The 11,624-nt window shown below is 47.9% G+C and overlaps 1 protein-coding gene across 1 annotated transcript in view; it reads left to right on the top strand.

The window, feature by feature from the left end:
- LOC102996928 (uncharacterized protein C16orf96) overlaps nucleotides 1-11,624 on the top strand; it is a 22,474-nt gene that overhangs the window by 5,984 nt on the left and 4,866 nt on the right. The window contains 7 exon segments of the mRNA XM_028499763.2: nucleotides 6,330-6,434; nucleotides 7,608-7,688; nucleotides 7,899-7,985; nucleotides 8,110-8,526; nucleotides 8,529-8,949; nucleotides 9,671-9,756; nucleotides 10,120-10,230. Of these exon segments, the coding sequence (XP_028355564.2) occupies nucleotides 6,330-6,434; nucleotides 7,608-7,688; nucleotides 7,899-7,985; nucleotides 8,110-8,526; nucleotides 8,529-8,949; nucleotides 9,671-9,756; nucleotides 10,120-10,230 (1,308 nt within the window).

The following is an 11,624-nucleotide window of genomic DNA, read 5'->3' as shown; positions in this document are numbered from 1 at the left end:
CCTCTCCCGTTGCGGAGCACAGGCTCCGGACGCGCAGGGTCAGCGGCCATGGCTCACGGGCCCAGCCGCTCCGCGGCATGTGGGATCTTCCCAGACCGGGGCGCGAACCCGGTTCCCCTACATCGGCAGGCGGACGCGCAACCACTGCGCCACCAGGGAAGCCCATGCTGTTCGTTATTAAGATTGTTCTGGTTAACCCCGTTTTCATAAGTAAACTTGTGTGTCCCACTAGGAGATTGTAACAACCTGTTGCTGCTTTTTTTTTGAAATTTCAAAACTCCCCATTTTACTCCCCCAACCAAAATCTCCTGCTGTGTATCCCACAATTAAAATGATTTTAAATTTAATTTGGTTTTTGAGAATTTCAAAGCAAAGCTTAAGGGCACAGAAGACGCTTTGGGGTTTTAGAGAATCAAGGTGAAAGTCATTGCAGTAATAGTAATGAACTTCCTGCGTTGGCAGTGGTCTTCCCAGGGTGCCGGGAAGGGCTATTGCATTCCTCCTTCCCTGGGAAGGAAGTGGTGTTAGCATTCCCATTTACCAAAGTTCTGGCTCTGAGGCCTTGTAGACCAGTCTAGCTGATTGTTCAAGGGGATGTTTGTCTTGGACCCCCTTATCAGCCCTTGAAAGCTTCTGGAAGCACTTGGACCCCAGGTCGAACCTACATTCTTGAAGCCATCTTCAGGCAGAGAGAAAGAGACAGACAGAAAGACAGACAGAGGGAGAATGAATGTCTGGACAGTCTGCTTCCAAGAAGGGCAGCTTTCTAGAGTTCGCTTCCCTGAACTTGGCTCCATCCCAGCCCTGACTGTGGCCTGAAGGGCCAAGTGGGACCTTCCTGGTTGTTCTCCCACCAACACAGTCCAGAGTTCGGGGCATGGCCCCCCGGGTGAGAAGCAGGCTAGATCTGGGGTGGGAAACCTTTAACTGCATGTCCTAGGAGACCCATGAGAAAAGAGTCCCTCCTCTTCTGTGCAGCCCCTACCCATGGAGCAGCCCACCAGGCCATCGTTTCTGGGTTTGCCCTGTAGTTACCCATGGGAGGGGCGTATGATTCCTGCTTAGGTGATTTGGTCCCCTGGTTACACCCAGAGAGACAAGGGGAGGGGGAAGCATCCCTGCATAGGTGGGGGATCTGGACCTTGTAGATTTCTCTGAAAAGCATTTTTCTATCTACAGAAGATAAGGCCTTGGAAAACTGGTCTCTTAATACTATTATCACTCCCAGCAAAATTAACAGTAACTCGTGAATACCATCCAATAAACAGTGTTGCAGTTTCCCCCAGTTAAAACAAAAATGCTATTGTTTAAAGCTTTATTGAGATATATTCCACATACCAGAAAGTTCATCCATTTAAAGTATACTGGGGGCTTCCCTGGTGGCACAGTGGTTAAGAATCTGCCTGCCAATGCAGGGGACACAGGTTCGAGCCCTGGTCTGGGAAGATCCCACATGCCGCGGAGCAACTAAGCCTGTGCGCCACAACTACTGAGCCGGAGCTCTAGAGCCTGCAAGCCACAACTACTGAGCCCACATGCCACAACTACTGAAGCTCGTGTGCCTAGAGCCCGTGCTCCGCAGCAAGAGAAGCCACGACAACGAGAAGCCCGCACACCGCAACAAAGAGTAGCCCCCTCTCACCGCGACTAGAGAAAGCCTGCGCACAGAAACGAAGACCCAACACAGCCAAAAATAAATAAATTTATTTATTTATTTTAAAAAATAAAAATAAAAAATAAAGTATACCGTAATGTTATATGTCAATTATACCTCAATTTAAAATGAAGTATACAGTGCAGTGATTTTAGTGTACTCACAGTTGTGCAACTATCACAGTCAATTTTAAGACATTTTCAACAGCCCAGAAAGAACCCCCTTAACCATTAGCTCTCATTCTCCATTTCTGTACCTCCTTGAGCCCCACTTTTTCACTTACCATAATGTCTTTTTTTTAATCTTTATTTTATATTGGAGTAGAAGGTTTTTTTGAGGGTTTTTTTTGTAATTTTCTTTTCTTTTTTCTTTTTTTTTTGGCTGCGTTGGGTCTTAGTTGTGGCATGCAGGATCTTCGTTGAGGCACACGGGATCTTTCATTGCAGCGTGGGCTCTTCATTGTGGTGCGCGGGCTTCTCCCTAGTTGTGGCATATAGATTTTCTCTTTCTAGTTGTGGCGCCCAGGCTCCAGGGTGCATGGGCTCTGTAGTTGTGGCCTGCAGGCTCCAGGGCACGTGGGCTCTGTAGATTGCGGCATGCGGGCTCTCTCATTGAGGTGCGCAAGCTCAGTAGTTGGGGCATGCGAGCTTAGTTGCCCTGTGGCATGTGGGATCTTAGTTCCCCGGTCAGGGATCAAACCTGCGTCCCCTGCATTGGAAGGTGGATTCTTTACCACTGGACCACTAGAGAAGTCCCTTACCGTAATGTCTTCAGGCTTATCTGTAGCGTGTGTCAGTACTTTTTTTTTTGCCATATAATATTCCGTTGTATGGGTAGACCAGATTTTGTTTATCAGTTGATGGGTATTTGGGTTGTTTCCACCTTTTGGCTATTAGGAATAATGCCACTATGAACATTGCTGTACAAGATTTTCTGTGAACATAGGCTTTCATTTCTATATACCTAGAGGTGGAATTGCTGGACCACATGGTAACTCTGTGTTTCAATCTTGGGGAACTAACTGTCAGCCTGTTTTCCAACGAGGCTGCACCATTTTATATTCCTGCCAGCAGTGTATGAGGATTCCAATTTCTCCACATCCTCACCAGCACTTCTTATTTTCTGTCTTTTTGATGATAGCCATCCTAGCATATCTCATTGTGGTTTTGATTTTTATTTTCCTGGTGACTAATGATGTTGAGCATCTTTTCTTGTGCTTATTGCCCATTTGTATATCATCTTTGGAGAAATGTCTGTTCAGATCTTTGCCCATTTTTTAAAATATTTATTTATTTATTTTGGCTGTACTAGGTCTTAGTTGTGGCACGCAGGATCTTCCTTGAGGCACACAGGATCTTTTAGTTGTGACGTGGACTCTTTAGTTGCGGCATGCGAACTCTTAGTTGTGGCACGCATGCAGGATCTAGTTCCCTGGCCAGGGATCGAACCCAGGCCCCCTGCATTGGGAGTGCGGAGTCTTATCCACTGGACCCCCAGGGAAGTCCTTGCTCATTTTTTTTTTTTTCTTTTTTTCTGCGGTACGCAGGCCTCTCACTGTTGTGGCCTCTCACGTTGCGGAGCACAGGCTCCAGATGCGCAGACTCAGCGGCCATGGCTCACGGGCCTAGCTGCTCCGCGGCATGTGGGATCTTCCCAGACCGGGGCACGAACCCATGTCCCCTGCATTGGCAGGCGGACTCTCAACCACTGCGCCACCAAGGAAGCCCCCTGCTCATTTTTAATTGGATTATTTTTCTTATATGTTGCTGGATTCAGTTTGGTAGTATTTTGTTGAGGATTTTTGCATCCATATTCTAGTTTTCCTGTGATATCTTTGATTTTTATCAGGGCAATATTGGCCTCATAGAATGAGTTAGGAATTCTTCTGTTTTTTGGAAAAGTTTGTTAAGAATTGGTATTAATTCTCCTTTAAATTTTTGATAAAAGTCATTGGTGAAGCCATCTGGGCTTGGGCCTTTTTTCATGTGTTGTTTTTGTTTTTGTTTTCATTTTGCTAATTCAGTCATTTTACTTGTTTTAGGTCTATTCAGATTATTTTGTCTTGAGTCAGTCTTGGCAGTTTATGTCTTTCTAGGAATTTTTCCATTTCATCCACCTTATCTGATTTGTTGGCATACAACTGTTCATAGTATTCCTTTATAGTTCTTTTTATTTCTGTAGGGTCAATAGCAATGTTCCCTCTTTCATTTCTCATTCTAGTAATTTGAGTCTTCTCTTTTTTTCTTGGTCAATCCAGCTAAAGGTTTGCTAATTTTGTTGATCTTTTCAAAGAACCAGCTTTTAGTTTCATTGATTTCCTCTATTATTTTTCTGTTCTTTATTTCAGTGGTCCCCAACCTTTTTGGCACCAGAGACTGGTTTCGTGGAAGACAATTTTTTCCACGAACTGGGGGGTGGGGTGGTTTCAGGATGATTCAAGAGCATTATATTTATTGTGCACTTTATTATTATTACATTGTAGTATATAATTATATAATTATACAACTCACCATAATGCTGACAGGAGGTGGAGCTCAGGTGGTAATGTGAGCAATGGGGAGTGGCTATAAATATAGATGAAGCTTGCTTGCTTGCCTGCTGCTCACCTCCTGCTGTCTGTGGACCAGGGGTTGGGGACCCCTGCTCTATTTCATTAGTTTCTACTCTAATCTTTATTGTTTCAGTTTTTCTACCTTCTTTAGTTTTATTTTGATCTGTCTTTTCCAGTGTCTTAAGGTAGAAGATTAGGCTATTGATTTGAGATCTTTCTTCTTTATTAATATTGTCACTTCCAGCTAAAATTTCTCTCTAAGCACTGCTTTAGCTGCATCCCATAAGTTTTGGTGTGTTTGTGTTTTCATTTTAATTCATCTCAAAGTGTTTCTAATTTCCTTTGCAATTTCTTCTTTGACCCATTGGTTATTTAGGAGAATGTTGTTTAATTTCCATAGATTTGTGAACTTCCAAAAGTTTCTTCTGTTATTGATTTCTTTTTTTTTTTTTTTAATAAATTTTATTTATTTATTTTTGGCTGCATCGGGTCTTCGTTGCTGCGTGTGGGCTTTCTCTAGTTGCAGTGAGCAGGGGCTACTCTTCGTTGCTCTGCGCGGGCTTCTCATTTCGGTGGCTTCTCTTGTTGCGGAGCACGGGCTCTAGGAGCCCGGGCTTCAGTAGTGTGGCTCACGGGCTCTAGAGCACAGGCTCGGTAGTTGTGGCACACAGGCTTAGTTGCTCCGCAGCATGTGGGATCTTCCTGGACCAGGGGTCTAACCCTTGTCCCCTGCATTGGCAGGCAGATTCTTAACCACTGTGCCACCAGGGAAGCCCCTGTTATTGATTTCTAATTTAACTCCACTGTGGTCGAGAATACACATTTTGTATGATTTCAGTCCTTTTTAAATGTATTGAGTCTTGTCTTATGGCCTAACATATGGTCTATCCAGTAGAATGTTCTATTGGGTTGGCCAAGAAGTTTGTTCAGTTTTTTCCATAACATCTTATGGAAAAACCCGAACGAACTTCTTGGCCAACCCAATATGTATATTCTGCCATTGTTGAGTGGAGTGTTCTATAGATGTCTGTTATATCCATTTGGTTTATAGTGATGTTCATATCTTCTATTTCCTTGATGATCTTCTATCTAGTTGTTTTATCCATTATTGAAAATGGGGTATTGAAGTCTTCAACTATTTCTCCTTTCAGTTATCTCAGTTTTTGCTTCATATAGTTTTGGAACTTCATTGCTAGGTGCATGTATGTTTATAATTATTATATCTTCCTGATGGATTGACCCTCTTATCATTATAAATGTTCCTCTGTGTCTTAGTAACAATTTTTATCTTAAAGTCTATTTTGTCTGATATTAGTGTAGTCACTCTGCTTCTCTGTTGGTTACTGCTTGTACAGTATATCTTTTTCTATCCTTTTGTTTTCAACCTATTTGTATCTTTGAATCTAAAATGTGTCTCCTATAGACAGCATGAGGTTGGATCATGTTTTCTTATCCATTCTGCCAATCTCTGCCTTTTAACTGAAATTTCAACCATTTACATTTAATGTAATTACAGATAAGAAGGACTTCTGCCATTTCACTATTTGTTATTTTTGTTATCTGAATGCCTAACTATGCACTAGACCCTTTATATAAATTATCAGTTTTTTCATACCCATTTAATGACTGAGGAGTCTAAAATCTAGGAAGATGCAGTAACAGCCCCAGTCATTGGTGGAGCTGAGCTATGAGACCAACATTGCACCCATCAGCTCTTGCCTTGAAGTTTCCTCCCTGCTCCTCTGGCTTCCCCCTTACCCTCCCAGGGCCAATCTGCACATGTGGCCAGAAGTACCCTTTAAAAATATAAATCCAATAAATTCCTTGTTGATCTTCTAATGGCTCCCACCAAAGGGCATGAGATGCTTCATGATGAGTGACTCCTGCTTACTGAACACATTCAAACCGAGGGTTGCCTCCTTCCCACTTAGGCCACCTGAGAGCTCAGAGCACGATTCACTTCAGTGTCATTTTCTGGCCTCTGAATATGTTCCAGCCTAGGCCTTGGAAGAGTCAAGAAGACTTCTTGAACCATGGCCATCACCAGAGAGCTTCCACACTTTACTTGCCTTTTCCCCCAGCTGCACCTAACTTGACATATTCCTTTCCTTTCTCCCTCTTCAGTCCATGAATACCCTGCAGGATTTGCTCACCGACATTTACGCACTCAAGGTCACCGTTGAAATCCTCAGGAAGGATGTGGCCATGCTGAAGGACATGTTTGACAAGGTAGACCCTCCCCAGCATCCTTCACACTGGCCATGCTGCTTGGACATCTGGTGGTTGGGGTGACAGGGTAAATCCAAGAAGCCTGTTCTTGGTCAAAAAACACAGCTGTGGGGGCAGGAGAAGGGGTCTGACATGGCTGAGCCACTTGGTCCATCCCACTGAACTCTCTGCAGCTTCCACTATGATCCTCACCCTGCTGTGTTAAGACATCATTTGTAAGTGACAGATACCTAGTTCATCCTGGCTTAGGCAAAAGAAGAGAATTTATTGTCTCATTTACTAAAAAGTCAGGAATGCCTTCAGTTACAGCCAGATCAAGATGTTCATACCACATACCAAGGCGCTCAACATCTCTCCCTCAGTGTTGCTTTCCTCTGGGTTGGCTTCATTCTCACGCAGGTACTCCCCCAAGTCCTGGTAACTCCAGGCTTATAGTCCATCAACTTAGCAGAAAGAGAATACTTATTCCTTGTCTAGAAAACTTTGTTCACACTGAAAAGTGGAGTAAACCTAGCATAGGTATACATTCTAGCTCCCTCTGTAGCCACAAGGATATCAACCCAGACATGTTCTAACTCCTTACCGTGATGTGAAATGATATGGAATCCCTGAAGTGTGAGGTCACAGCTGGTGAGTCAGAGCTGGGCTCCAAAGGCAGGCCTCAACACCCTCAGGCTGGTGTTATGGCTGAGGTTTTACAACTTGTCCCCAAATAACATGATTTACTGTATCATCCCTAATATACAGGTCAGTGTATGTATTTGATCATGATGGCAACTGTGAGAACTTCAGTCTTGGGCTGTGTAGCTCCCATCTGAGCAGAAAGGGCAAGGAAACTGTGTCATGAAACACTAAAACAGACAGTTGACCAAATCTGTTTGGGAAACAGTGCCTTCTCAGCTTACCTCTTTTAAGGTACTTTGGCCCATTAAAGGCTCTGAGAAGTCCTGCAGTATAGAAACCCATTGAATGTTTTTTAAGCCTAGCATTTCCCAAACTTATTTGCCCAGGGAACCCTTTCCCACTCAGTGGGAAACACTTGTTTTGGAATCTGTTCTTCCTTCTCCATCTCTTAGTTACCTAGAGCTAAGGCCTTGCATTTGAGCTGGTGGAGAAGCAGGGCTGGGACCAGAACCTGCAACCACTGGCTCACAGGCTCTGCTCATTTGACAGATGCATCTGGAAAGAATAGATACTTTCTCTGAAGATTTGAAAGGGCAGAATCGGAAGATGAGTACACTGCAGCGGGAAGTGGTGAGGATCTGGGGCCCATCCTACCACGCCAGACCCCCCGCCCTCCAGGCCCAGGGGCACTGGGGGCAAGGAGGGGTAGGAGGAGAACACAGTCTGGAAAGGCCCATTTATTTGCAAGTGTGGAGGGCAGCATGGAGGAGGGAGCCACTGAAGGCACCGCACCCTCAGTGTTCATGACCCTTATTCCCAATATCCTTCCCGCCCCCACAGATTTCTCTCCAGAACAAGATAACCACCATGCCCAAAACTGAGGACATGGTGCTCTGGAGCAGCCTCCATGAGGCCATGTTCACCCCGGTAAGTGAAGGAGGAAGTGGAGGGGCAGCATCTGAGCGTCGGGGAAGGCAGAGTGAGGAGTGGGCAGGGTGATCGCTGAGCTGATCTGGAGCAGCCCTGGCCAGCCCAGCCCCCTCTTCCGCAGGGAACTGCTCCACAACTGCTGGATGATTCCGAGCTGTGGCAGATTGCAGAATATGTTGCAGAGACCGACCTTCCCCAGACGGCTGAGTACCATGAAGAAGTTAGCCACGGCCAGGTCGTGGAGGCCATCCAGCGCCCCAGGTTCCTGGAGACCATCTGGCATTACCAAGTCCCAGGGCAGCGACAGGAGGAGGAGTCTGCCCAAGAAGCTCTGCTCCCCAGGACCCAGGGGTCGGACCAGGCCCAAGTGCTCCAACCTGGGCCTGCGCCTGGACCTGGGCCTGCCCCTGGACTGGGGCCTGCCCCAGGTCCTCAGCCCACACAATCAGGATCCTGGCCTGTACCACCACAAGGCTGGCCTCCTCCCAGAGGCTTGCCCGGGACTAGCTTGGTCTATCCCAAGCAGCTATCCCAGCTGCAGCGACATCGGCAGCCCTGGCAGCTAAGGCAACTGCCAGGCTGGTCAGGGACACCCCGGCCACGAAATTGGCCACCATAGCAACATCGGTGGCCGCATCCGGACCCTTAGGGGTCCTTGCAGACATCCTGGGCGTGGGGACCTCCCGCGGGGCCTTCACCGAGGATGACGAGATGGAAGACTTGCAGGAGGTGGACTATGAGGACGTCCTCTCTCCTTCATTCTCTTCTGCCAGTGTCCCTCCCAACATGGCCCTGTCCCAGGCCATGCTGGCTGCCAAACAGGCCATGACCCCTGAAGACAAGAAGAACACCATCAGGTATTCCATGAACCACATAGCCCAGATGCCCATTAGACATGACTCCCTGAAAGAAGAGTTTGCCCAGCTGTCATCCAACCTGCATCAGCGTATGACTTATCTAGGTAGGCCCGGCCTGGCTTCTGGAACGGTAACAAGCTTGTGGGATCTTAGTTCCCTGACGAGGGATTGAACCCGGGCCCTCGTCAGTGAAAACGTGGAGTCCCAACCACTGGACCGCCAGGGAATTCCTAAAATGATGCTATTTTGGATTATATTGGGTTACGGACTTCCCTGGCGGTCCAGTGGTTGGCTCCAAGCTCCCGATGCAGGGGGCACGGGTTCAGTCCCTGGTCGGGGAACTAAGATACTGCATGCCCCACAGTGTGGCCCCCCAAAAAACCCACATGGATTATATTGGGTTAAACAAAATATTTCCTTAAAATTAATTTCACCTGGGACTTCCCTGGTGGTCCAGTGGTTAAGACTTCACCTTCCAATGCAGGGGGTTTGGGTTTGATCCCTGATCAGGGAGCTAAGCTCCCACCTGCCTCGGGGCCAAAAAACCAAAACATAAAACAGAGGCTATATTGTAACAAATTCAATAAAGACTTTAAAAATGGTCCACATCAAAAAAAATCTTTAAAAAAATTAATTTCACCTGCTTATTTTTAGATTTTTTTTTCACTAGAAAATTTTAGATGACCTCAGAGGCCCCCAAGCTCACAGCATCTCTCTGTTGGAAAGCACTGCCTTAAATATCTCATAACAGAAGCAGGTGGAACTCTAGATGAAGCATCTTCCCCCATCCCTGCCTCCAACAGCCACCCCATCCTTTGCTTTCAGCTAATATGGGAGCCTCTTCCAAACTTGGGACAACAGTGGACGTATTGCAAGAAAAGATTGGCAGCCTTCAGAAATCCAGGATGAGGGTCAGTGTCCCGGGCAAAAAAGGCATTTGAGAAGATGATGGCTTGAGGTGATGGCAGACTCCATGGCCAGAGCCAGGTGGAGGCCCTTCCCTCCTGGATGCTGCATTTTTCCTGGAGCTGAAAGGAGCCCTGGGGAGGGAGTGGGGCCCAGAAGGGAGGTGCAGCCCCGCGGAGGCAGATCTGCCCTGGCTGGTGCAAGGCTCCCAGGGGTGGGTGGCCACATGGTTCCCCCTGACAAGTGTCTAAAGTGGCAGTTGGCTGGCAGGCTGGGGACACCCTGGTCTGGTACTCTCTTGAAGTCCCTTCCCGGCCGTGGCGACCTCAGAAGCAGAGGCCTCTTGTGTCTATGTCTCCCCCTTGTAGGAGGAGGAACTTGAGAGAATTTGGGGCCACCAGATAGAGATGATAAAGGACCACCACCTCGTGCTGGACAGGGCAGTGGACAAGCTCCAGATTCGCCTGGATGAGTTTAAGGTTCCGAGGTCCGGAAGGGCCCAGAGGAGGGAGGATTCCTCATTGGGACATTCAGATCCGCTCCAGAGATTTCACAGACACCCTGAAGGCAGGGGAACCAGGGACACTTTCCTGGCATTTTACTGTGTGTAAGTTACACTTCCATGAAAAGCAAACAAATCCCGCCACCTACACCCCCAACACATAAACAAGAGGGCCTGAAGAGAGTCTGTCTCGTTCACCGCTTGGGTCACCCATGCCAGAAGGGTGCCTGGCGCAAAGTGAAGGCTCAGAATGTGCTGAATGAATCGATGAGTGGATAAGAGGATTTCTTAAGCCAACTGTTCATGTTCATAACCTTTCCCCTAAACTGGCTTGTTTCTCAGTTCTCACACCAAGGGGCCTGTCCGGAACAGCAGAGTCTGACATGAGAAGTGTGAGGACGATGCAGAGCACCTCCCAGGGGTCATTCAACCAGACACCTCCCTTGGGCTCACTGAGCTGGCCTGATGACCCTGCCCTGATGACCTTGGGACCAGTCCCATCTGTGCCTTGTCCCAGAGACATCCCAGACCCTTGGGGAGAGGATCAAAGTCATTCCTGGTGGGAAGAGATGACCTTTCCCCCAGGGTATAAAGAGACAAAATCCCAAACAGATCCACCTGAGGTGATTTCCATAGAGGGCTTCTGATTCCAAGTCAGGGGGCTGTTGGTGGGATGCACTAGGGTGTGGGGAGCGAAAGGGGAGGGCACAGCTCCCCCTCCCAAGGTGGTCACACAGAGTGACCAGGCTAGCGTGCACAGGGCAACTTGGACGGGAGAGGAGCTCATTGAAGGTGAGCCGATGCCCAGCCCAAGCAGGGAATGAAGGGAGTGCCTGGGCCTTGTGTGGGCTCCCAACACACGGTTTCAGGCCCAGACTTTAGTGAGCACCAGGATCAGGAACTACATAGTCTCCTGCCAACTCTGCACCCTCATTTAGCCACTGCTTTTCAGAGAGACTGGGATGCCGTGTCCTAGGGACCTACTGGTGTCCTTCCTGGTCAGAGACCGGGGCCAGTTCTTTCAGCACTTCTGATGTGTGTCCAGCACCATGTCCTGCCCTGCTCGGGGTGGGGGGAGTGGGCGTAGGATCTGCTTCCAAGAAGCTGTCACTCATCACTCGTTGAGAGAAACTCAAGAGGAGTTTGGCCAAACAGACCAAATGGATCAAGTCAGCCTTTGTCCAGACTTCCTTCCTGCCCGTTGTGCCAGCAAGAACTAATTGCTTATAAAAGTGAACCCGGGGCTTCCCTGGTGGCGCAGTGGTTGCGCGTCCGCCTGCCGATGCGGGGGGGCCGGGTTCGCGCCCCGGTCTGGGAGGATCCCGCGTGCCGCGGAGCGGCTGGGCCCGTGGGCCGTGGCCGCTGGGCCTG

Source organism: Physeter macrocephalus, chromosome 14 (genome assembly GCF_002837175.3).
Source record: "Physeter macrocephalus isolate SW-GA chromosome 14, ASM283717v5, whole genome shotgun sequence".
NCBI lineage: Eukaryota > Metazoa > Chordata > Mammalia > Artiodactyla > Physeteridae > Physeter > Physeter macrocephalus.
This window is presented reverse-complemented; position numbering and strand designations above follow the sequence as displayed.